This window comes from Aulonocara sp. 'chitande type north' Nkhata Bay, linkage group LG10 (genome assembly GCF_057382095.1).
Source record: "Aulonocara sp. 'chitande type north' Nkhata Bay isolate Kocher_YH1m ecotype deep benthic linkage group LG10, A_spYH_male_GT1.1, whole genome shotgun sequence".
Classification (NCBI taxonomy): domain Eukaryota; kingdom Metazoa; phylum Chordata; class Actinopteri; order Cichliformes; family Cichlidae; genus Aulonocara; species Aulonocara sp. 'chitande type north' Nkhata Bay.
The window spans coordinates 2165687-2192843 of NC_141353.1; the positions used below are offsets into that span (position 1 = coordinate 2165687).

General features: G+C 45.1%; 1 protein-coding gene across 11 annotated transcripts in view; it reads left to right on the plus strand.

The window, feature by feature from the left end:
• The window catches only part of auts2a (activator of transcription and developmental regulator AUTS2 a), a 355571-nt gene that overhangs the window by 298182 nt on the left and 30232 nt on the right, over positions 1-27157 (plus strand). For all 11 annotated transcript variants that reach the window (XM_086307757.1, XM_086307760.1, XM_086307759.1 and 8 more), the window contains one exon: positions 19078-19126. In XM_086307757.1, coding sequence (XP_086163883.1) covers positions 19078-19126 — 49 coding nt within the window. The remainder of the gene's footprint in view (positions 1-19077; positions 19127-27157) is intronic.

Below are 27157 nucleotides of genomic sequence, written 5' to 3' on the forward strand. Positions count from 1 at the left end.
ATCAGTATGAATACGGCCTTTCAAAGTGACATTGCACCGGGCCGTTCGTGTCGGTGCTGGTTCTCGTGGCACTTGTCATCATAGCACTCTGCACATCCGCACAGGGGGGAGAGGCTGCACCAGGCATTTTGCTTTTAATGAGTATAGCGCTGAACACACGCGTTCCCCCGTCATTGCTCTAAAGAGCTTGATTGCAGATGCCGACGCTTCCGATGACAAAAACGACATCTGTGAACATCTGCTTTGGAAATTGAAGCTGGCCTTGGAACGGAACATTGACTTTGTTTTCTGTCTTTGTGGACCAATTAGGGCTAACAGATTTACACAGCCAGATCAATCTGAAAACAATAATGGCATTGCTGTTATTTCTCTGATTTGATAGCTGTGTGGCTCCATTGTGCCCATTAGCATTACAGAACAGCAAGCGCCCTGACCTCCAACATCTTCCCTCCATCTCATGCACATCCCCGGAGACGTTTTTCTTCCTTTAATCTAGCGAACACACAAGGCTGTGTATGTGTGTGTGAAAGAGTGTGTTTTTCCTCCCTTCCTTCTCCTCTCAGGCATCCTTGCTACAGTTAATTAACAGTTATTAGTGTTAGCGCAGAGCACCGGATAAGATGTCACAAATCATCAAGTCTCTAGGTGCAGTTCCAGCAATTAAGAGCTCTGTCGCACCTTCCCTCTCCACAATCATTTGGTACGCATCCAGATTCCTTTTTAGACCTGAAAGACCTAATCAAATCATTTCTGCTCAGAGATTCTGTCATTATTTCAAGCCCTAACCATGTGAGACTCCCAACTTTTGATTGCACTTATGTCCTGCTGGCATTTGTAAACCCAGAGATGAGGAAAGATGTAGGTACAGTTAGAAAGTGTTGCTCAGTCAAATGCCTGTGCATGATGTAATGATGTGTTTTTAAAAGGTTATTAAGAGATGGGGCATCAGATTAAGAGTGTTTATTTGCTCATTTTAATGCTGGCTGTGACTTCTCTGCTGCGATCAATTTGTCATCCCTCTAAATGGAAACTTAATTGCATCCGTCTGAAGTAGAGACCTTGAATCGTGCTTCTTGTTGTTTTCAGCAGCCAGTCCTTGCCCTAGCTTTTATTTATTTCCTTTCTTTTGTGCTTGATATAGAGTCTGGCCTCTTACTGTCCTAGGCCCAGAAGTGTTACGCAGCAGAGTGCTACTCAATGGTGCCAAAGGTTAGCTCTGTTAAATGAGCAGCAGTCACTAGATAACTTGCAAGTATTAGTATCAACGCAAAATTAGCTTTCCAAGGTCAGTGCAGTGCGTGTACGGGCTAACTAGGCCATGGCAGTTCATCAAATGTAAAATGCTTAAGTCTAGAAAAGCTCAGTTTGGCCTAAAAATAGCAACATGACGACAGAGTATTAGGGCCAAGCTGGTCTGGTCAGAAAGAGAAACCACACAAACTTGGAAGAGTTTGCCAGATTTGTGCGACATGAAATAGCTGGCAACGAACAGATGCAAGGATACTGATGAGGCAGGTATGTTGTATCACAAGATAGTTCATCAGGTAGTTTTACTTTAATCTGCACTTTTTTTCTCAAAATAGTCATTTGAATTTAGTCTTGAAATTTTGACTTACCGTATTTTTCGGACCATAAGGCGCACCATGATGAATTCTCTTCAGCGGCTCTATTCCCATGTTGTTGCAGTATATTAATGACTAACCTCGTATTGTGGATGGATTATCTCAGTTGTTCTCCTGACTGAAGTTTGGTCCGTTTACAGCATCCTGCCATGCGATTGCATTTGTCCCTAACCTACAGTGTACATTTTAGGACATCGTCAGGTATCAGGAAAAAAGTCATCGGGTCTCAGACAAAAAAATGTCAGGTCTCAGTTCTCAGGAAAAAAGTCGTCAGGTCTCAGAACACGAGCTATCAGACAGAGAGAAAATCTTCCTGCAGGTGGCGCTGTTGTTATGTGCCAGCCGAATTGATTTCCAAATACGTCATCAATGTGTGACAATGGAAAAGCGTAACGTCATTGACCTCACCGGAATTCTACCACAGTTCATGCTCCTAATGATCTTAGTTTATCGTACAAAATTAGCTTTCCTTTTCTGATATGTGTTAAGTAACTTTCACAACCTAACTGCAACTTAATCTAACACAACTGTGGCAAAAGTATGGACAAAAGGGAGAGCAAGTTAAACTTACATTGTGTCGTTAGGAGCATGAACTGTGGTAGAATTCCGGTGAGGTCAATTACCTTACGTTCTGCCACTGTCACACGTTGATGACGTATTTGGAAATCAATTCGGCTGGCACATAACAACAGCGCCACCTGCAGGAAGAGTTTCTCTCTGTCTGATAGCTCGTGTTCTGATACCTATCGACTTTTTTCCTGAGAACTGAGACCTGACATTTTTTTTCCTGATACCTGACGACTTTTTCCTGAGACCTGATGATGTCCTAAAATGTACACCGTACTAACCATCGGAAACCCTCGCGTTAACTTTTATCGAGTGGAATAAAGTTCACTGTGTTTATGCTAACACAGCGTCCTCCAGCTTCACTATGTTATGCTAACATAGCTGTGTCACTAGCGATCACATAGCACATCATTATATAGCAGCTAGCCCAACTTCAGTAACCCTACAAACGTCACTGCTGTTTAGTTTTCTGTCTTCATTTATGTTGGAAGTGATAGCAGAGCTGTACGCTAGAATTCTTTCAGAAATCTCTCAGTCAGAACATGCTATATCATGCTTAGCTAACTAGCGAGCTAACTTCCTGCTAACTTCTAACTCTGTTAAATGTAATAAATTCTGTTTTCATGGATGCCTGGATGTTAAACTTCATTGTTACACCTGGTAAAGCAGCAACACTGATCATTTTATTAAAGATGAAAGAATTTAGACAGTTTTTAACTCTCAGTGATGCTGCAGTGTTCGTTTGACTTTGGGACCTGAAACAGACGGAGTTTAGGACCCAGATGCTCCTGACTAAGGTAGCCGTAATGTTCCAACAATCCATCAAGCAGTGCGGCTTCGTAGCTTAGCAAAATCGTACTAAAACATTTTTGACAGATTTCTGCGTGCTTTTAAGTGTGCAAAAATATGGTCATCCTCTGTCATGGTTTCTGTTATTGAGAGAAAAGCATGAAAACTACAGCAGCTAGTGATATCCTTACTGTTATCCTTTTACTTATAACTAATGCTAAACTAGTGTGAAATGCGTTTTTGGTTTGAGTCCTGATCTTATGTCGCTAGAAAGTGGCGGCTATCACTTTTCACCCGGCCTTTACTCAGCAACTTTATAATTCAGGGTTGGCCATCACCACACAGGCTGCAGATGATTGTACTGAAGGGTCATTTAAACCCTATTTTTGTAGCAGTCTTTAGAGTGTGATTACAGTTGAAACGAAAAAGAAAAGGTGATACAACACTGAATAAAAGTGATGAAAAATGCAATGAAAGAGTGGACCCACCGAAGCCTGTAACTCGTTAATTTATGTGTCTGAATCCAAAAGGAAATGTAAAAAAAAACCCAAAAACCAGAAAAACTAAAATCAAGATGGCAAGCTATGGAAAAAACAATTTACATAACTGAATTTAAAGACAACAGAAATATTTTACAGATATGAGTCTGTAAAATGGCAATAGGAAGAGCGAAGAAATATAATCACCAAACTCCCTGATGCTGGAAATGTAATTATAGAGCAGGTTAGTCTGATGAATTCACTACTTTTAGTATACAATCTAAAAGGCTTCATTCTCATCCAGATACACAGCAAACTGTACAAATACACGAGAAAGAGCTGCTCTGGTCTCAGGTCATCCTTTGTTTTTACTCTTTAAAGCCTGCTGTAATTCCCTACATAAGGGCGGTAAAATGCAGCTATTTGTGTTCCCTGAAAATCTCGAGAACAAATATTTGCTCTTATTCGGGGCACGCTGCCAGCTTTGTTGTTGGCTTTCGGTGTGGGAGGCAGTTAGCGTGTTTCTTGCTCTTCGGCGTCCAGATTCTTCCTCCCAGGGGTCGGCTGCTGTCAGGTGTCAGCAAAATAATCACGACTTAGCAGTTGTTCGAAATGACACAAGAGCTGCCATCGATCAGCAGTCATGAATCATCAGCCGAACAGAACGAGACAGGCAGTGAGGAAAGAAGAGCAGAGGGTCGTAGCTCAGTGCAGACAGGCTGTTGATGTGACCGGACCGGCCAGTCGTATCTCCCCGGTTTTCATTAAAGCAGAAGATGAGATCAGGGAAGTGCAGGCAGAATGTGTCTTTAGGGTGTGTGGAAGTGTGTGTTCGTGTACTGTATGTCTGTCGACATGTGCGTAGGTATCTTGCAGTGTGGCTGTATTAGCAACAATGATAGCTATCACTGCTGAGAAGGGTGATATCGGGTCTCGCGGCTCCTGGGGGGCGTTATTATCCTGCAGTGATGTGGACTGAGAGGTCAGACTCTGACACACATGCATACACACAAGGGGCTTCGGCATTCAGGCAAAGAAAAATAAAAACAAAAAAACTTGCTCGGTACAGTATGAGACCATGCATCTGCACCGTGTCTCAGTGTGCACACTAACAGGCACTCATAATAGCATATTATTAGGATGAAGCATACAATGATAGCTATATATAATCTCTTTAATCAGTCATTTTGAGTGCTCTGTGAAACAGAACAAAGATAAAGCACATAACAGTACAAAGGATGTTACAGATAAATATGCATAAGAACAAATGTTCCACATTGTTTACGTTCACCCAGCAGAATCAGACTTTCAAGTATGAATGTCCTTGAAAACTAATTTAACTCATGTGGTGCAAAGTAATCCAGTTAAATATTTAAATCCAATATGTTTCACTTTATAATATACTCTGTCATCATTTTTGCCGAACCCAGAATAACAAAACTAGATTGGCCAAACCGACAACAATTGTGTGATAAAACACAAAGTGTTCTTTGCTTCACACTGAAACTCAGCTTTTTAAAGAAATATTAGCATAGAGTGCGTAGGACCAAGGCCGCACACAACCTGGCTCTCTTAAATTTACCTGAACTTTGAATCCTTGGTGTTGCACTCTCTAATGTTGTCTCTCACTCTGGCAGACCGTGCTCATGCATAATGAACTTCACTATATCCATTAAGTCCTGGTGTAGTTCATCTCTTTCAAAAAGGTGGAAGTGTAATTTCTGCAGTGTGTACTTTCAGGATTAGCACAACTGTAAGCGTAATGTCTGCAGGAGTTTACACCCTGGTTTTCACTTTTCACCCGGGAGCTTTGTAAGGTTTACCTGTGTTTGGGGAGGAGACCTGGAGGTATAGAGGGGAGTAGAAGACAGACAGTGGAACTCTGATATGTGTCGTGATCAACATGAATATAGCTGGTAGTTAAAGGCAGTCACCTCCATCAGCACCTCCATCAGCACGTGCAGACACAATCAAAGCTTTATGCAGCCCAGCAGCAGAACTGAAATGGCTACACCCTGCACATGTTGCTTGAAATTATTAGTTTGCATGACTTCTTTTGCTTACTGGAGTAAGTAACTGCTCAGAGTATATATATCTATATATTCACCACACGTACTGGAAAATCTGCTTTAAAAACAAAAGGTAACAGCTTACACCTGAATGACCATCAGCAGGTTACTGCAGCCTGTGCTGACTTTATCTCATTAATGATAAAGAAGTTCACAGATTTACATAACCTCCTACCTGGATTACTATATACTATACAGTATGTGTACAGGTGGTGCCGCGATTCCACAGATGTTGTTCCGTAACCCTGTTTGGACTCTGGCTGAAATTCCAGGAGTTCGTTTTAAATGCTCTTTCTCAGTGTGTCTGTCTCCCTCCCTCTTTCTAATGAAGGTCTCATCAGAGGGTTAGTCAGACACTGAGGGAACGGTTTCATTTTCCCCTCATTACAGCAGGCACTGGAGAATCACGGCACTTTGAAGCTGCTTGATTGCATTATCAGGCATTTGGTGTAGCACAGGCGTAATCTATGCCATGTGACCAGGGAGCAGGGCCAACATCAGGCTGTTGGGCAGAATGCGAGAGAGTGGACCTCAGTATAAGGCTGCCGAGTCTTTTTGACAAAAAAATGTACTAACTATGACGTTTACATTTTTCTGTTATAGATCAATGCTATTGATCTGATCATTTAATCAGTATTTTCATATTAACATAAATCAAAAGCTAAAGCCATATCCAAAAACGTGTTTACTACATAAGGCACTGTGTACGGTGGTTTTAGCACATCAGCTTTGTGGATTTTAAATCAAACAGTCGAAGTGTGATGGAAGCGCAGAGTTTCAGATTGAACTTGATTCAATCACCTCCAGCCACGTAAGACATATTACAGTATTACAGAGAAAATCCCACCATTCAGGCGACCCCATCCCACTGTCGCCAAGCAGTTGGTGACAGTAGGAAGGAAAAACTCCCTTTTAACAGGAAGTAACCCCCAGCAGAACCAGACTCGGGGAGGAGCGACCATGAGGGTCCAGACAGTCAAACAGGAAATGGAAGATTCCAAAGGTTTTTGTAGCACGGGGGTTTTGGGGAGCGTGTGGGAGGATCTAATGCAGCTGTCCATTCCTCGACATAATGAGATTAGGTAGAAACAACAGTAAATAACGTTAAACTGCAGATTATCAGCAATAAGTGTCTAAAGTAAAACGCTTATTGCATCCTGGAGGTCTTTTTTCTTTATGTTGGTGCTTTCAAAGGTCAAACACTGACAATCTCTGTTTATCACTCTACCAATCATTATCAAGATTGTCTGCAGATAAAGAGCCATAAAAGAATTCTAATTATCACCATTTTAGGAACGGTAATTACGGGATCATTAGCATCCATCATGGGGTTTAAGTGGGTCTGCGGTCCACTAAATGAGTATTCATCCTCCTTTTTTTTTTGTGTCCTCTCCTTTGTTTTCTCACTGGAGTGCAAAGAAACAGTAGAGGACACTTTGTGGCGTCATAGCCAACATATACATGGATGTCTACAGACCCACAGCGCCCTTCACCCTGCTATGGTTCACATCACAGAGATCACTGATGCCATGTTGGAATTTGACTGGTCTCCTTTTTCTGTTATCTCAGTATAAAGTGTGGCCAGTATACGGATTTATAGAATAAGGGTTCACGGCTCTCAGCATATCTAACAGAAGAGGCAGAGCTTAAAAGAAATAAAAGAACCGAGAAAAGTAGGTTACATTTAACAATCCCTGCTGATGGATATTGTTTGACGAGATGTAGCACAGCCTCGGCACTGTGTTTGTATTCTGCTGTGGAGTTGCGCACAACATCTCAACCACAGCTTTCCTGCGGATGAATTAGTAATGCTAAAAGATTCCATTTCGTCTATCTAAATGCTGTGTGCTGCGCTCAACCTGGTTAATATAAGGAACCACTCAATTTTTCATACCCACACCAAGTGTAGCCTTCAATTTAACATGCGCTTTTAATCCTGGGAGTGCTAAATTGCTTTTTAATGTCTAGGAACATGGTGTGTTCGGAGTAACTCGTGAAAAATGCATCAGCAGTGTGCAGTGCAAATCAGATCCAGTGTTTTTTTCCTGCTTCTGCTGTTAGGGTAAAGGAACAAAGCAACACCATGACAAAAAGGAGTGAAACCAATATGTTGTTTTGACACATCTGTCACCTCAGGTGTCTCAAGAGGGCACCTCCTGCAGGCGACGTGTGCGATTGTGTTCGTGTGATGAATTGTGCGTGTATTTTCGCACACATCTGTTGTGGATATTTTAAATGGTATGGGAATGCATATCACCAGCATATAGCTTGTGGAGAAGCGTACTAGGCGGCGAGTATGTCACATATGTAGCGTCTGCATGCCTCTCTCTGTGTGAATTCATGAGCAGTGTCGGGTGTTGTTGTGCCTGAAGCGCTACTGAATGACAGGTGCTTTCCTGGCCCGGCTAGATTCCCCTGCACGCCAGAGGCTTTAGTGCAGTCGGAGCCTGGACTCCCTCAAGCATGACTAAAAGACGCTCCTCTAATATCCCCGGGCAGACAGTCAGTGAACTCGCTCTGATTGACTTCCACTGGGCCAGCCAACTAAGTGCCCTCTGTTGCCACGTAACAATGTGGCCATCAGAGCAGGCTAATCAGGTGACAGCAAAGAAATACACAGCCGGAGGTGCTTCTGCTGACAGTTGCATTCAAACTCTTTTTGTCTCGGCTTGCAAACAGACTTTAAAAGGAAGACGCGATTAAAGCACGCGATGACAGCTTTTCATACGCCATCGAGACAGTCAAGAACTCACTGTTGCAAAAATAACATGCTCTAGCAGAAAATGTATCTATTAGCACGAAGCCCAACATGTATCGACCCCAAACTGTGGGCTGTCATGTTGTTCATTCAGCCGTCATCTGCATTCAAACTTTATTGTGTAACAAACTGTTTAGCCCTGCGTCAGTGCAGCAAAGACCCACAAACCACAGTTTCCATCGGGGAGTCTTGTGTTTGTTTACCTGTGCATCCGACCATGTGAGGTTGGGTCACGATGTGTGTGGCGCTTTAGCTTTCTCTCTGGATAAGCCTGTTGCTGCTGGAAATCCTCTTACAGGCGTGTTTGTGTGCGAGTGTCAGCAAGAGCGAGTGAGACAGACAGCAAGCTGTCCCAGATCATCTTGTTGAAGCTTGGTGTTGGTAAACACGCTGCATGGTAAGCCCGTCTGAGATGGCCACTGATGATTGGCCCCCACCGACACATGACTGTGGCCATCTGTGTCACGTGATCGCACACGCTTTATGATCTCCGCTGATGCGACTGCAGTGTCAAAAGCAAATTGTAAGGTGGATCTTTTGACACGCTTAAATAAGACAGCCATTTACAAAGTATCACACACGTTAGAGAGAGCACGCTCTGTCTGTGCCCTGAGAGGCTGGGTCCACTCAAATAACCCCATGGTGAATGTTCTGCTGTCAGGCAGCCAGCGAGGCAAGCCTCACAATGTGCACATTTAGGACCCAGAGCCTGACGGCGGCGCTGAGTTTGTGGAGGAAAGCGTGGAATGTGTCCCGCAGGCAGACGCGGGCCGCTCTCAAAGGCATCTCTATTACAAGCGCACAAGCAGGGCCTTATGTCATGGTCACCAGTCTCAGAGATGCATTTCTAGACTGGTGCTCTGCACCGAGCCAGCACGCGCCCTCGTGGAAATCTACTGGCACATGCCACGCTCCGCCTCGCTGCAATAAAGTCGCATCATTCACGTTTGTGTAATTTCGATTATTGGAACTTTTCACTGCGGGAGCAGAGCCGCGACCGCTTTGCTGAGATCCTAAAAGTGTCTTTGACAATAACGATCTTCTCTTATTTGATGTCATTGTGCAGTTAATAAGACTTCTTGTGAAGTCTCCCGTCAAACCCGCCGTGCGTTAACTGAAGCTAGATAGTCGGCGCACGAGTTAGTGCCGAACACGACAGCTCCGCTCGGCTCCTTCTCCAGCCGGTGGCCTTTTATCAACAGTGACGGATAAAGAGCCCTGTGATCATGTGAAGTACCAGGCACTAGCCTTGATTACCATCCCTGATGATAACACTGCATGCTAATCATTGTAAACATCATGTTGTGGCTTTGACACAGTTAGGCTTATCTGTAATTGGTGTAATTGTTACTAGCATTTAACAAGATCGTCTTCCAGATATGGAGAGTGCCAAAAGGGCCCGGGTACGGGAGAGGCTCTCTCAGATCTGCCTCGCTGACGGGTGCATTAGATCCACACTAACTTCCCTCTCTGTGCCGCTAATGAAAGGCAGCCACGAGCCAGAGCACAAATCTGATAAAAGGGTCTGGAGATGAGGGGGTCATGAAATATTTAAATATACAGGGCTTCAAAGCGGAAGAGGCCTCGCCTTTTTGTCAACAGACAGACCCCCTGCGGCCCGGTTGTGGCCCCAGTCTCTGGCCCACCACCAGTTTCACATGTAGGTCACAAACCATCATCTCCTTTTTACACTTTTGGGACACCACCAGGGGAAAGGAGGCGGACGGTCCTCTGCAGGTCACATGCTCACTCACACAGTCTACAAGCATGAGGCCCTGATCACAGTGAGAGTTAAAGATGTGCGATTTGATAACCCGTCTGCCGCCGACTGACAGGGAGCCTAAAAGCAAGGCTTTCTAGCTGCCTTCTAGATGTGGCGGCACCCAGAATTGTCCCTCCTCGGTGACCTGCGAAGCACCTTGTTTACTTTTCATTTTTTTGTCTCAAAAAGGCCTAACTTCCAATTTCTCTCCATCCCATCATTCATCCTCCCAGCAGGGGATCTACTATGGGCAGAACAACGACCTCATTTATTCCGGGCCCTGCAAAATGCAATTAGAATCCCTTCAATGGCCAGGGGGCGTCGATGGAGAGAGAGGGGGACAACAACAAAAAGAAGAAAGGTTGAGGATGGGCAGAGACCTCCCTGCTGTCTATCACGCTGCTGGCTTTTGATGTCCACGGTCCATCTCGTATCCCTCTAGAGAGCCTATCATCAGGCCCCCACTCTGGTGCCGTTGAGCATAGAGAGGCCCCTGGAGAGGCTGCTTGAGTGGAGCATGCGGTTGCAAGCAGGGGGAGTGGGTGGGGCTTGTCTCCATCGGCGCCTGACAGAATGGTCTTGACGGAGCGTTTCAGAAGACCTAATCCCTCTGACCGTGCTATGTGAGCCGAGGGGGTCTGCAGAGGGTCAGACAGGTTTTAATACAGCGCCTTAGTGGTGACTTCCTCAGTGCTTCCTGTAGCTATTCCTTCTTAAAAGACACAGCAGGCTGTTACCCCCCCAGCTCCACTACCTCCCCGGTTGGCTTTTTCTCCCCCTCCCCCCCCCCCCCCCCCCCCCCCCCGTCTTGTCTGTCTCCCCTCATCTGCTCCTGTTTTGTTTTCCTCTCTAGTTCCCTGTCCTTTATCTCCCTGCCTCCCCTCATCTCCTCGCTCTCATATCGCCGCTGAGAAGAAAGAAACAAAAAGGGGAAATATTATTCCTGCGAGCGCGGCTGCTCTCAGTTAGCATTAAGTTGAGGCCTTGTGGGGGGTTCATACAGCAGACTTCTTAAGTTGTAGATGTCTGCTGGGTCCCTGCAAATATAAAGACATGCAGATTAGGGAGAAAATGAAAGCTAGGGCTTTGTCATGCAGAGGGTTATCTGTTATGAATGTTTCTGTCTGGGATACGGCTCCACGGCAAAGCTTCACAGAAAGAATTGGGGTCAAATTAAAGAATGCAACACAAGCTCTATTTTATTTATTTATTTATTGTTTTGAGGTTTTTGTCATTGAGCTGACGTGACATCACAGCTCGGTGAAGTTACGAGTACAATAATTAATGAATTTGTATGTCAAGCAGCACTAAATCTTGTTTATGCCGTCGTTTCAGGCGAAAAGTAATACTTCAGAGATGCACTGAAGGCCTAACATGATGTCGAGATGAAAGCAAACAGCACAAACCAATAATTTCTCAGAATTCGGTGCATTAAAATTCCGATTTCCCCAGCCATCATTTTCTTAGTCCATTAAATCTCCATATGAACATTAAGCGTCAGCGCCAAAAAACACACGTGCAGATTTAGTAATTATCCTGACATTACATGAAAATGTCTGCTAGAAGGGACGGGAGTGATCGCTCTGAAATTATCACCGGCTTTGCTGCCCACAGACCACATTCCACAGCGACGTCTGTAATTTAGCCAAAAAGGTCTCCCATTTTTCTTCTGACTGGGCAGAGTACGGGGGGGGGGGGCTGCAATCTGGATGTAACCAAAGCATTGGAGGCAGGAAAGGTTAAACCAATTTTCTTGTCTGCATTGTTTTCCAAAGCGAGTCCCACGGCGGCGACATTAGACCGATAGCGAGCACAGTAGGCTTGTTCCCGCTGACAGGCCGGTTCTTTCTGCGGCTGCGATGTCAACTGGATCTGATTATTGCCTACCAGATCCAGATAATGTCTGCCATTGATCAGGCCATTTATTTTGAACTCCTGCGGCCCCGGCCTGCTTTCACAGACCATGGGGAGATAAGCAGATACAGATAAGCAGATAACATGGTCTCTGCAGGCTTTTAACAACCGGAAGAAATACTTTTCTGCTGCTTAACTGGCCGGCATGATGTGAGAGTCGTATCTCTCGGCTCTGGAATCTTTATTATAACACAGAGCGTCTGCTTTTAGGGGTTTCGTCATCGAATCAGATAGCTGCTTTCATTCCTGTGTCGACCAGTCTGCCTTAATGTTCCCAGCATGCCATGCTGTTTGAACAGGGCGGGACAGAGATGCAAAGTGGAGATTCGTTTTTAGCATTTTTAGTTACAAGTTTAACACTGAAAAGCAATTCCATGGAAATGAAGATGTGAGCTCAAAAGTTCTCAAATCTCTCTGTTTTTTTTTATTGATGCATTTCAGCAGATAAGACTGTCAGCTTTTCCAAAGGCTTTTGCCACTCCGGCAGTGCTGTGGTGTCCCATTCTGTGTAGTGGTTTTTAATGTTGGACGCGTTTGTCTTTTGTGTGCTTGCAGCCCTGTGCCATCCCCACATTAATATTAGCAATGAGTGACAGATTAATTTATGTCTGGCTGTGTGTCTGAGGAATTGGAAAGAAAGGGCCTGTCAGTGCTGCTTGTCAGGAGGGGGGAGAGATTAGAGCCGGTTGTCAATGACAAACCAGTGCAGGCTCGGGGAGATAAGGTCGGATGTAATGACTGTAAAAAAATAAAAATAAATAAATATATAAAACAATAACATTTTGTATATTAAAAAAATGAACCGCCCTCTCTCCACCCTCCAAAGTCTGTGAGAAGCAGTGCTGGCATGTGTAAGTGTGTGGGTTTGTGCAATTAGAAATATTTCACAGCTCTTAGAGGTGCGCTACATTTCCATGTTTCTGAACTTAAGCAACAAGGAGGGTGTGATCTAATCCCACCCTTTCCTCTGAAGGCAGGGATTTATTTAAAAGTAATCCTTGTAACACCGAACAGGTTTTAATCAGGTATTATTTCGATAAGTCCAATAGCTCCAGAAACTCAGCCACCTGCCAATCAAGTGGTGGTTGTGTAACGACTATGGTTCCAACCTTTTCTTTAAGGTGGAATTATTACTTATTTTTAGCTCCACATTGTTCACCAGTCAGTCCCCTGAAATATTGTTGGACGGCTTGCAATGATGTTCCCCTCAGGATGGAATATAATATCTTTTCATCCACCAGTAGCAACAAACTAACATTTTAATTTCCCGATACTTTGGTTCATGAACAAATACCTGCGGGCTAATGAGTTTCCAATTACCTGTATTTTTTCCCCTTTCCTAATTAGCAAATATTAGCATGCTAATATAAAAAGTATCAATATTAAACTTGCTGAGTACAGCATCAGCGCTAACACGAGCCCCTTAACGCACCATGTTCCAGACGGGAATATTACGCTGTTCTTCCACCTCAGCGGTGCGTGTAAAAGGCAGGAAGTGGGCTGGGCTGGCTTTGTTGTTGCAGAGCTCCCTCCTGAGGCCCGGTGTTTGAGCCGCTGGGGTGTGAGCAGTGGTTGTGTTTCTTTGTGTAAAGTTTCAGTTGTTTAACCTTCACAAATTTTTCTTTGAGAAATGAGTAGTGTTGTTGATAATGCGTTACTCATATCTATGAGGCGAAATTTTTAAAAAGCGGGGGCAACACCGCCCCACCGCTCCCTACTTGGCTCAGGGTCGGCCTACTATTTACTCCTTTTATTTTATAAGCTGTTGGAATAAAGCAAGTATATTTAGAATGTAAATATTATGTTTACACAGCTGCAGAATAAATCACGTCTTAAATGTTGTTGTTCATCACTTGAGTGAGGCGAGATCTAAACATCCTGTGTGACAGCGGGTTTCACCCTGCTTGTTATTAACCTTTCTTCTTTGCAGTGAAACGTATTCACGGAGCCGTCGTGAGGAGTTACTTTTTTCAGTACATCCTTTTATGTAAATAATAATATCATCGTGCGCCGTCGGCTGTTCAGCAGAACATTTCTAGAAACGCCCACACTGATGATCTCAGACAGCCGGACTATACGGCAACAAGTATATAATAAATGTTTGACTAACCAATCAGCATACACCAGAATGCCAAAATCAGCTTCCCTGTAGGAAGAACAGAAAATGTCATCAGTAATTCTTACATTAAAATTCAGATTACACAGTATTTGCAAAACGTCTGGGATTTTATTTGTTTCTAATTTGGTCCAAAAGTTAGACTTTGTTCTTATTTAACGAGGAACTTCAGTGCAGGCTCACCACAGACACTCGGTTGTACCTGGTGGTCACTCCCATTCTGGTATTCTGTTCAGAGAGTGTGAGCTTCCACCTGATCCAGTGGCTTTTAGGACCACCTGGATGACTTTATCAGTTTCTCACATGTTTGTGGAGGAATGTTAGGACAACTCGTTGCAGGCATTCGTTTACACATTTATTTCTTAAGGTGCAACCACACTTTGGTGCACAGAGGAGTCTTGAATGTTTTCTGCTGGTGAGTAATCTCTGTCAGTGTTGACTGATGGGCTCGAGTCGGGCTATACCAGGTGCTTCCTTAAGATCATTGCTAATGTCGTTCCTCCGTGCTCCAGACTAGCAAGCTTCCAAAACTTGTGCTTATACAGTGTCAGCACCTGGCTTCAGTTTACCCTCTGAAATCCGTTTGGAGGCAGCGTGTGTGTATTTAGTTTTACACAGCAATGCATAAAAGGTTCAGTTTCACGTGACTGCACACACACAGTTACACCAAAGGGTTCCAGCGTTCTGACAGAGGTTTCAGTGTGTGGTGAAACTGCTTCTGAAATACCCACCTACCTGAATGCTGTTCACCTCTGATGATGACGATGATGACTCTGTTCAGTGTCAGGTTGAATGCACGAGCACTGCAAAGCAACAACAGAGTTTGGAGCCAACAGCCAAATGTAGTAAGAGCTTTTAACATATTACATTGGCAGCACTCATCTTACACTTATCGGTAATATTTTAAATGAGGGTAGTTTGGCGTAATGGCAGGAAGGCTCATAAAGGCAAACCAGTCCCTTGTGATTGTAATCTAGGAGAGTTCCTGTAAAATTAAACCACGCTTGCGGGGGAGACAAACATGTTCATGGCTTCTTTGAAGTGGAGAATCAGCGTCCAAAAAACAGAATAAAAGATGACAAAATGTCAGTGCTGAAGCTGATGCTCTATAGATAGAACTTGCATGCCCAGACAGCAATTACTGAGATACATAGCATTCATCCAGACATTGCGTTTGATCTCGGTGCTTCATTCTCTTGCACAGAAGATTTTTTTTTCATGTGAAATTGTGCAGAGTTCTCATTTGAATGTGTGTTTGTCTCTGTCCATTTCATTTGAATTAAAAATAATGTGAGATCCGGGCGATTGTTTGGCAGCGGGGCTGTAATCACAGACTTGCGGTCGCTCTCACATCTGATAATGACCATTTCGAATGGAGAACAACAGCTTGTTCGTAGCTGCTGCTGCTGCATCGCACAGGCCTGTGAAAAGGACTGGTAGCCATTTTCTGTCAGTGGCAGTCACATAAATACATATCACGAAGCCAAACCACAAAACGCTCTTGATGTTTCCTCACAATCACCGCTTTAAACATAAGAATCCATGTGATCTGATTACATGTAACCACACAGAGCTCGTGGGTGTGCGGCGTACAGCGACATCATTTCACCGTAGCGATCAAAGATGTTTTCCCAGCCTATGAGCAGCAGCAATCAAGACGTTTATTATTTCATTAGTTAAAGCTGTTCAGCGCACAATGCATACACAAGGATGCTTAACAGCAGCCTCTAACTTGATGAACACATGGTCTGGTCTTTCTCCCAGGCCCTCTGTGACCGAGCATTTGTCCTCTGTAGCTGAACCAAGTGGCTGGACTTTTCCCAGTCACCTCCCTCCCATTGCCTGATGGTACTTCACATTCTTTGTTCCGTGTCCAGAAACATCCCCACAAAGTGTGTGTTTACTTCTTTCTCTTCTGCTAAATGTGAAATGTTCTGCTTAATCAGACTGGGAATCTGACTCCAGTTTGGAGGAATGCTGTTGTGTTAGCTCAACGTGAGGATTTGTTTTGCCGTTGTAAATCTCAGGCCACTGTATATCCCATTTCCCATGACTTGATGTTTGTATGGCCTATCCCAGCCAGCCAACAGATCCTCCGTCTCTCCGTTACCGAGGGACGGATTAGCATCTCAGCTATGAGCTAAGTCTGTTTTCTGCTCTGTGGTTGCTCGGGCTGAGCTGGCAGCAAAAGCTTGTGCAATGTGGCTCTATTGTACATCCACTGACCTCCCAGCCAGTGGGTTAGTGCTCATTAGACAAGCCATAGGATGCAACGCTCACACTATTAAGAGGATTTTCTTTCCGTCCGGATTCATTTGGTGTGATTTTGGCAAAAAAGGATGAGCGCCATTGCTTCTCAGATCAGAAGTGGGAACCCTTCCTCTAAATCAATATGATGCTTTCAGAATACACATGCTGTCATACCAAGACATGGAAACAACTAGAAGGTGCAATGTTCTGTTATCCTGGACAGCCAAACAAATAACCTCACATAGCCTTGGAGCCTCATACAGTCAGTGGGCACGGCTTCTTCCTGTAGTTTCAGGGCTGGAAGCTAGTTAGCTTTCTGGTCGGGGTGGACCACGGAGAGCTCAGCACTCAAATTGGAGGCTGAATGACCCAAAGTGCTTTTTATATTACCAGTTGACCTCCCTTCAGGCCAGTGGAGTGGGAGTTGATTCAACAGGAAGACAGCGCCTGTGGGCTTCGAGGAGGTGCTTGCTGCTCATAAAGGAGCGTTTTGTTTTTCCTCCCCTCCCGGTAGCAGCACCCTACTGGGGAATTCATTAGCGGCTGACATCATCTTGCTCTGTACAGAGTGACAGACTATCTTTCTGCCCTGGCTCTCCCCTCCCTCTCGCCTTTCTCTTCTTCCCTCTTGTTCCCTCTCTCTCTCTCTCTCTCTCTCTCTCTCTCTCTCCCTACCTCCTTATCTTTCTGTGGTGCGCTGCCGTCTAAGCTTTTGCGCGCCATTTACGCAAAAGGTAAATGCGCCGATGTGCACTTCTGCAATCAAGGTTCAAGCTTTTTCGGAAGCCCCCAAAAAACACAAGTGTGTTTATCTTGTGAAGGAGGACTACTGTGGTTGAATCCAAGACCGCCTAGAAATCAGGAAGTGGGAGGACCCGACCGTTAAGGCAGCAGCACACAAGCAGGCAGTTGCTGGATGAATGGGAGTTTGTCTGGTGCTTAGGAGCGGACGGGGAGAGGCTGTAGCGTGCCCACGATCGGAATCTGTCAGAGCACCCAGCGCGACAGTGGGTCTATACCTAGTGAATTTTTGCTCACTGCTCGTGTGATTTCCCTGCGTTTCTGTCTCCACGGAGAAAAGTGGCCGTGCGCTTTGTTGGATTGGTTTGCTCCATCGGACGCAGCCCCTTTCTGCGCACCGACTCACAAACCCTCCAGGATCGTGTTTGTTACCTCTCACGGATATTTCCGACAGGAGAATATACGTGAAAAAATCACACACGCACACACACTGAGTCCCGAGCAGGAAAGGAAGGTGGATCAAAGGATTTTTTCTCCCTTCTCGTCTCATTGATGATGCAAAAGCTCTCCGTGGCGAGACACATGGTTCTCTTTGTCCAAAAGGCGCAGTAGCTTTGTGAACGGCTTTGGATTTTTTTTCTTGGAAAGGCTTCTTCTCTTTTCGCATGGCTGTCTTCAGTTTAAACGGAGTAGACTTCGCTGCCTCTTGTATGGATTATACTATTTGAAAAGCAGAATGTGAGACGAGGCCATATTTACCAGACCGAGAAAAGTAATATCCTGACTCCTTGCTACCCTTGCCACATCGAAGGTATGCGCGCTGGCTCGGAGCCGCTTCTTAATCCACGACGTGTTTGTCATTGTGTGTGGTAATGTGCAAAATAACGTGAGGGAGACTTTTTTTAAAGCGTGCAAAGAAAACGGTCTGTGTGTTGCCATTTATCCTGCAGCTTTCATTGTTTACATCCTGCATTAGTGAAAAACACAAGTGTATGATTTTAATAATAAAAAATGTCTTTCTCACGAGCAGCATTTCCTATTATTTTGAATTTATTGCCGTGCTTAAGGTGAAAATAAAAGACACAAGTGCGCATAACTAAGCTGTGACTGGCAGCAGATTTCGAATATGTCAAGAAGAAAACAAAGCACTGCTCTTAAAATGTAATCTTCCGGAATTCACATTTTTAGCATTAAACCAAAGCGAGTGAGTCCACAAAGCCAGTTATTAGAAATTGGTTTTATTCAGAGAAAGCTGTCAGTCCGTCTTCACATGGGGCTCAACGGGTGTTGTTCCGTTTCTTTCCTGTCTTCACTGCGTGCGTTTTGTGGCATTTTGTGGTGATGTGAAATGTGTCAAAATCAGTGTTTGAAATATAGTTTAAGCGTGACCTGTTTTAAAAACTACGCGTGGCTTTTGTTGTCTAATTCAGGATTAAATCCCATCACCGCACATGTTATTCTAGCACGCTGATGGTGTCGGAGCGCTGCTGCCCGAGACGTTTGGAGGAATCGTGAGGCTTTAAAAACAAATTGGCACGGAGCAACAGTGCCATCAAGTGGCCAGAATAAGAAGTCCCACTTGTTTTGTTTCAGTCTGATGCCCAGTGTTGGTTTTGATCACGATACTCAGGCTGTCCTGATAATTATGGACGGGATTTGGGGAAAGCGGCATGCACACACGTGCCCTGACAATGACTGCATGCGTGCCAGTAAAACTGGAGCACACAGCCCAGCAACACATTTCCAGAATTGTATATTAAAAAAAAAAAACTTCTGCTAATTTAAGACCAGAGTTTGCTTTATGTTTTAGTGACTGCTGTGAGTGTCATGTGTGTTTTGTTCTCTCGGTGAGCACAGGCATTGCTGTACATCATCTCTAAAAATGTCATAAAGGAGTTAGTCTGCAAAGTTTGGTGGAGGAGAAAAGAACCAAAGTCGCTTTGTTCCAGTGTCATCCTGGGGAATTTTAACTCTATGCTGAATGTGATGTTTTCATCTCTTTTTTTCCAGGTCTCCGATGCCAGCTCCGAGAAATTTTTCAGCACAGCTGCAGTTAAAGGTATGCATTTCTGTTCCTATGATGTGTTGTCACCATTGCAGTTTCTGCAGATATCGCCACGTTGACATTTGTGTACTTTGTCTCCGTGCGGTGTTCTCTTCATATTTCACATATTTCCTATTTGTGAGCATTTCAAACAATAGCAGTTTACCCAGGGTGCATCTGTATGTAACGTCGCCGTACACGATGAGTCAAACAGTTATCGTCTAATGTGAAAATATTTCTCTGTGTCGGTGTGTGACGCTGTGAGGCTGTGTGAGCGTTTTGGTGAGCCTTTGTTTCAAATGTGCTGAAATGCACCGGGACCCTTGCTGAAGCCAGAGCAGGATGAGGATGTACTAATGCTGGAAAGGCATCTGTTTATGGCCTCAGTGTGCCAACACCACATGTGACCTCATTATCAAGTCACTAATTTGCTGTTAAAAGCAGCCCCATTTTCTCTGGCTCAGGGATAATGGAGGTGCCCCCATGAAAGGACATTCCTCTGTAATGGAGGGGAGTTACCACGCGGGGCGAGAGGGAGGCTAAGAGACCAAGGTTATGACCCCTTCGGGGCTTTGGTAGAAATGGGTGAGATAGTTGGGATAGGTCCTTGTAGCCCCAACCCCCCACCCTTAATTCTTGTTCCAGACCTCCATACACACTTCCCATATTCTGGCCTTTGATTCCCTCCCGGTCTTGATTTGTGGCATCCATTGGAGTGTTCAATGGCCGTGCTTGACAAGAAGCTTCTCTGCGGACTGATTTGGTTCCCTTGAAAGGATTAAGGCCTCCTTTGTGCAGCCTAAATCAACAGAGGGCCACCCTCTCTCCCCTACCATGAAAGGATCTGACTGGGGAAACAGTACACAAAATCTGCTTTCTCTCTGCTCCATGATAGCCCACTCTCTTGGCCCCTATTTCCATTTAAATATGCCCTCTTTTCTTCTCTTTTACCACCTCAGTCCCCTGTCATCCAGTCCTGCCATATGCTAATGCCTGAGACAATTGCAAAAGACGAGTAAAAGAATCCAGGTGCAGAGAGAGCAGAGACCACTGGTATTTTTATTGAGGTAGATTAAAAGAGTCGGGTGGGTTTTTGTTGGAGGGGATTACCAGCACGCTAATGCAGCAAACCTCTGGACAGGCAACAGCTCCATCAAAAATAGTGTGTGTGTGTGTGTGTGTGTGTGTGTGAGAGAGCGAGAGAGTACTCGTTTGTGGGATGATGAGTGTCAATATTTGCTCAAAGGCAGGTGCAAAAAGTCTCCATTTGTTTGACAGTTGGTGCGCTTTCTTCATACATCATATTTCTTTTTGCACTTTTGGACAAAGTCGGGCGTAACCCCTAAAGGCCGACCAGTTCATCATAAAGCAAAGCAAGGCCTTATTTGTCACGAAGCTCCTCAGTGAAGAAATGGTTCATAACATGTTTATTCTACTCGAATATTCAATACGTGAACATATCAAACATATTGTAGATTTTAAACTCCACAGCAGATCACGAAGTGAAAAAAATCCCTTTATGCTGATTTTCTACTAGCTTGCTGTTTCTGTGACACAGTGTTGTTACAGTGTTGTTACGGCGTTTCTGTGACACAGTGTTGTTACAGTGTTGTTACAGCGTTTCAGTGACACAGTGTTGTTACAGCGTTTCAGTGACACAGCGTTGTTACAGTGTTGTTACAGCGTTTCAGTGACACAGTGTTGTTACAGCGTTTCAGTGACACAGCGTTGTTACAGTGTTGTTACAGCGTTTCAGTGACACAGTGTTGTTACAGCGTTTCTGTGACACAGTGTTGTTACAGTGTTGTTACAGCGTTTCTGTGACACAGTGTTGTTACAGTGTTGTTACAGCGTTTCAGTGACACAGTGTTGTTACAGTGTTGTTACAGCGTTTCAGTGACACAGTGTTGTTACAGTGTTGTTACAGTGTTGTTACAGCGTTTCAGTGACACAGTGTTGTTACAGTGTTGTTACAGCGTTTCAGTGACAGTGTTGTTACAGTGTTGTTACAGCGTTTCAGTGACACAGTGTTGTTACAGCGTTTCAGTGACACAGTGTTGTTACAGTGTTGTTACAGCGTTTCAGTGACACAGTGTTGTTACAGTGTTGTTACAGCGTTTCAGTGACACAGTGTTGTTACAGTGTTGTTACAGCGTTTCAGTGACACAGTGTTGTTACAGTGTTGTTACAGCGTTTCAGTGACACAGTGTTGTTACAGTGTTGTTACAGCGTTTCAGTGACACAGTGTTGTTACAGCGTTTTTGTGACACAGTGTTGTTACAGTGTTGTTACAGCGTTTCTGTGACACAGTGTTGTTACAGTGTTGTTACAGCGTTTCAGTGACACAGTGTTGTTACAGTGTTGTTACAGCGTTTCAGTGACACAGTGTTGTTACAGTGTTGTTACAGCGTTTCAGTGACACAGTGTTGTTACAGTGTTGTTACAGCGTTTCAGTGACACAGTGTTGTTACAGCGTTTCAGTGACACAGTGTTGTTACAGTGTTGTTACAGCGTTTCAGTGACACAGTGTTGTTACAGTGTTGTTACAGCGTTTCAGTGACACAGTGTTGTTACAGTGTTGTTACAGCGTTTCAGTGACACAGTGTTGTTACAGCGTTTCAGTGACACAGTGTTGTTACAGTGTTGTTACAGCGTTTCAGTGACACAGTGTTGTTACAGCGTTTCAGTGACACAGTGTTGTTACAGCGTTTCAGTGACACAGTGTTGTTACAGCGTTTCTGTGACACAGTGTTGTTACAGCGTTTCTGTGACACAGTGTTGTTACAGCGTTTCAGTGACACAGTGTTGTTACAGCGTTTCTGTGCAGTTTATGCACCGAATGTTCGTTTTGAGGTTGTTAATAATCTTGTGACTCATTGGAATAAAGCTAATAATCCTTCAAATAACAAAGTGGAAAAAAAGGCCATTGTAATTCTGCTGCTGATGTGCAGCTTTGGTAATGACTGACTTTTGGCTGGTGTTTGTGTGTGTGTGTGTGTGTGTGTGTGTTTTCCTTCTACTGCTGCAAGACTGGAAATCAGCCCAGGGCGAGCTCGGGTCTCTTTGAAGGCTCAGTGCTGGTCCCTCATCTTTTAATCTAACAGCCTTCTCACCTACTCGATAATTACAGTGTATTTTCTGTGTTCCCTCTAAAGCCTGAGGCATACGCTGCATTTTGAAAAGAAAATCCAACTGATGAAAATGCGTCTTTTGTGTTTTCAGACGTTGATTTATTTTCTTCCCTCTTCGTGCAGCTTCACCTCGAGGCTGTCGGCGTCAGCTGTACGTCGCTCTCTGCGGTTCTCCTCGTCCTGGGCGCACTTCTGCTCATGAATGGATTTCATTAACCGTTGTCTCTAATTACCACGGTCGTCAGTGCACCTGCAGGTGTCGGCTAACCTGATTGGTGTGCTCTGCAGGAGGATTGGCCGCAGCGAGAAAGCAGCAGCCGCCAGTGAAATAAACAACTTTTGTAAAGTCTAAGCTGCTTCCAAGGTGCCGTGGGTGGAAAGCAGAGTTTTATTAAACCTCTGACTGCTGTCCAGGGAGTGGATTGAAGTACTGGCTTGAACACATACTGATGATGACAAAGCAGCACAGCGTGTCACCACAAAGGTCTGCAGACAGATCTATCACATGATTAAAGCTGTCTCCCAGGGCAATGATATCTTGTCACTTGGTTACATTCCCATCTTTTATGATACCGTCAATCGACAGCCTGTCAGAGAAACGCGGCTAAGTTTGTCATCGGAGAGCCCAGCCTGAGCTCGCACTGCCTTGTTTGCCGAGTGCAGCCGGCAGCCAGATTAAAGCAGTGCTGGATGACATTTAAAAAGGTCCGCAGTCCCATTTTAATCAGGTGGCCTGAGAATGTTCTCGTGGGTGAATTGTTCAAATCTACTGAGAACAGAATCTGTGTTTCCTGTTGGAAGTGTAAAAAAATCTGATATTAAACGCGCAGTAATAAAGAAATGTATTTGGCTCTCACCTGTGTCTCCTTTAAAATACCGTTAGTGTCAGCAATGACTTCATCGCGGCCTTTCACTTAAGGGTGCAGCAGAGCAGCTCTCCCCTTTTTCTTTTCCTTTTTTTCCCAAAAATTTCATCTGGTAGATATATTGGAGAAGCTCGTCCCTCGTGAGATATCTCCTGCAGCTGCGTCTGCGATGTGAGACCAAGTTCAGTGCGGGGGTGAATTGAAGTGCACAGTGGAGTGATTCTCAGTTTCCCCCCCTCAGCACAACACTGATTTCACCACGCTTTACTGGAGTTAATGTGAAAATGAAGCGGTGCTACAGCGAGACCCGGGGCTGACGCCACTGTGAAGAGCGGCGCTAGTGAAGTGTGTCAGGCTTGAGTACGTCTGTCACCGGGGGAGAGAATAATGTGCGATGTGGAAGGTGTAATTTGCAGCGCTGATGGCATTGTTTAAAAAAATAGTGGAAAGAGAGAAGCGGAGGTGAACTTTTGTGGCAGATATCAGAGCTGAAGAGCTCCCTGGATTGTCATAGAGAGCTCTGCTGGCAGCAGAATTGCCTGTGAGCATATTACTGCTGTGTGGGAGGCAGCCGAGGGCTTGTTTTTCTCCCTGCCTCATTCTCTCGGCGTTTCCTGAGAGGAGGACTGGTGATATAGCTGTGTGTACTTCTAGGCTGTGGGCCACCACCTGCTGTAATCTCAAGTGATATAGAGAGCAACAATCACGCCACAAATCACCCAGGCAGCTCCCTAACTCATTCACTCGACTGGAAAGAGAAGGTTGGCCTTTTGCAGCGCCAGTGTTGGTTTACTGCCCCGGGCTGCCTGCGCCGCCCTCACGCTGACCTCTGCCGTCTGTGTGGATTTTGGTGTCCAGAAAGCAGGGCTGCCTCTGGAACTTGACCTGATGCGCGGTGGAAAGATGACCTGACCACCGTTGGCCTTTTGTGCATTCTGAGAAACGGCCGCAGTCGAGGATGAGCTCTTTCTCTGCCGGGGGGCGCGAGGTCACCGAGAGGTTGCTGCCCGATCCCTCTAGACTAAAGCATTGTTCCTGCTTTGGCTCAGACACAACTGTAATTCAAATCAGAGCTCTCTTTTGATATTTAATAAGCATGCCTGTTTGGAGAAATAATATGGCGCTCTGAAAGATTTAACTCTGAGGGATGCACAAGTGAAACGGACTGAAGGCGTTTCACCTGTGATCTCTGCTCCTGTTGGTAACCCATCACCCAGCCAGGAGCGTTTAATGCACAGCTGGAAGGGCTAAAAAGGAAGCTCAATATCCTGTGCTGCACAGAGGGAAGCTCCCTCCCCCCAGCGAGTACAGCTACAATCACCCAGGCTGCATCTTACAATGTGGCCATGAAAGCAGCCACTTCAGCCATGCCTCATCTACTGACACGGCCAAACAAAGGTTAACAAATCAAAGGAAGCACTGGTTGATTTAGTGCCTTGCAGATGCAAACAATTGCCCAAGTCCCCATGGAAAAATGAAAAATGTAGTCATTTCCAGCTGGACATATTTTCAAATCCCATGTAAATGTTTGTATTGATCACAGCTCATTAGTCCTGATTGCAGCTATGAAGAAAAGCTTTTCCAGACGTTATAGTTTGGTTGAAACGAGTCTTGGTTCTGCCTTGCTTCCTCTTCTAATATAAGTGTACGCACAGTTTTTATTGGAAGTATTTGTTTGGCATTAACTGCTTGAAGGATGACAAGTCTGCCTGTCGCAGTCACCCTATGCAATCTTGTCTTATTGTGGATTTTTTGGCTGTAGCTGGCGGGGACCACGGCTGTAGCACCATCGGTACAAGTTTGTTGACTGAGGATTGGTTTTAAGGACGTGCTGTAAGTGGGTCTGTTGACACTGAAGAAACACAGTCAGCAGTGTGGGCCAATCTCCTTCGGTGCCCTCCTGCAACACAAAGAGGTCATTCAGAGTTTGTTCCCCGAGTCCCTGAGGTTAGAGACTAAGTAAATCCATCCATCTTAATGCACTTATTTCAGCACCGGGAGAGCTGGAGGGAGACTGTGTAAACACTCCCATATCCGACATGCCACGCTAAACCCAGAGAGCCTGGAACCCATCAGGCCAAAATTAAAGGTCTACATCTCAAACACAAACATTTAAATGGGCTGAACTCCAGAGATCAAAGTGAAAGGCTTTAGTTTTCCTGCCGCCCTCCCCCGCCACGTCCGCCACACTGAGATATGTGGCGGGTTAGAAGCTGAATGGTGAGTGGCTCCTACTGTACATGTGTGTTTGTCTCAGGTGTCTAAGGTAACATTTTGGCATTTGTTGCCATAAGGTGGAAGGAATTTTGTGAGCATGCTCAGTTTATTCATGACTGTGGGTTTGAAGACCATACAGAAGCTCTGTGTCTGCCTCCTATGAGGTTGCAGATTCTTTATGTGAATCGTCTATATATGTCATTTTAACATGTAGCTGCAATTTTTTAAAATTTGTTGTGTAGTTGAAGTCGTTTTTTTCTGTGTCACTGAGACACTGGAAGTAGCAGAAGCGAATAGGAGGGCACCAGTGTCCCGTTCCCAGGAGAGGTCCTCCCCCATCACCGTCACCAGCATCCACTGATCCGTTGTGACACGAGCCACTCTCCTGCCAACTGTGCGGCATTAAAAGGGTCAAACCCCCCCACGTGTGCACACACATCCCACTTATCAAGACGCAGCCATTCCCAGCGTGCTGTTGGTGTGTTCAGGCCAATTATGCCTGTGTCAGTCTTTGGTCCCTGTGGCAGAGGTGACATTGCGAAAGAGGGAGAGAGAGCGCAGGCTGCCTTAATGAGGCCTCATGGTGCCTTAGAGGTGAATGTGCATATGAGTGTGTAAGCGCATGCGTGCATGCATAAAAGAAGGATTGCTGCATGGGATGATCTACCTTTTATCATGATCTACCATGTGTGTCTGACAGCCGTCTCCCTTCTCAAGGTTTTCACCCTGCAGCCATCAGGCCCTCTGCTTTGTGTTTTGGAAGTAACTGCGGCCCCGAGATGACAGGAGCAAACCGATTTAGGTTCTTTTCAATTACTTGAGGCATTTTTTCCCCCCCAGAAATATGCAGCCACGTTTCTAAAAAGGAGATGGGATTAACACAAGATTTTACTGTCCACTGTGAAATGATTAACTCCTGCAGTGTTGGTGTTGCTCTGAGCAGCGTGGAGGATTTAGTCTGTTTAAAAAGAGCAAAAACAACAGAAAGTCTGATAAAGTAGGAGGTGAATAACGACTCAAAGGGTCGTAGAACATTTTGAAAGGCCGGCCGTACTAAAAGTGTCTGTAATCGTGTCTCCTGTATCACATAAGTGACCACGGCTGTAATCTGTGTGCTCTCACTGCAGGAAGTCAGGATATAGAAGCTTAGAGTGAGATTATGGTGCCATCTTACTGCTGTGGTGTGTTTTTGTGTTTTTAAGTTCTTTCCTCTCCGATCCAGTCTTGTAAAACATACAGAGGGAGAAGTGAAAGTGTAAACAGCTTGTGAAGACAGAAAGGCTAAGAGAGAGCACGAGCACAAAGACTCTGATCAGGTTTGATGGAAGCAAGGCTTTAATTGCTCCCACAAGAGAAGGGGTTTTACCCTTCACGCACACGCACGCGCACACACACACACGCACGCGCACACACACACACACACACGCACACGCACGCACGCGCACACGCACACGCACACACACGCGCGCACACGCGCACGCACGCACGCACACACACACACACACACACACACACTCGCTCTGATTCACATAAATATGCAGTACAGAAATAAAGCCCTGATGAGCCCCGGGGCAGATTAGAGAGGACTACAGAGCAGGATCCTGGTTTGTTGGTGACATTCTGTAGATCCCTTTGCATGTGTTTGTGCTCTGCACACACTGCACGCCTTTCATTTGTTTCAGCCCACATTTCATTCCTTATGCAGGCTACTGACTACGAAAGACGGCATGCTGTAAAGCCTTGATAATAATCCGTTGCAGACGGGGATGCGGACGGCCGAGCAAACATTTCTGCTAAGCCTCAGTTATACTTTACGCATCCGCGGCTGCGCG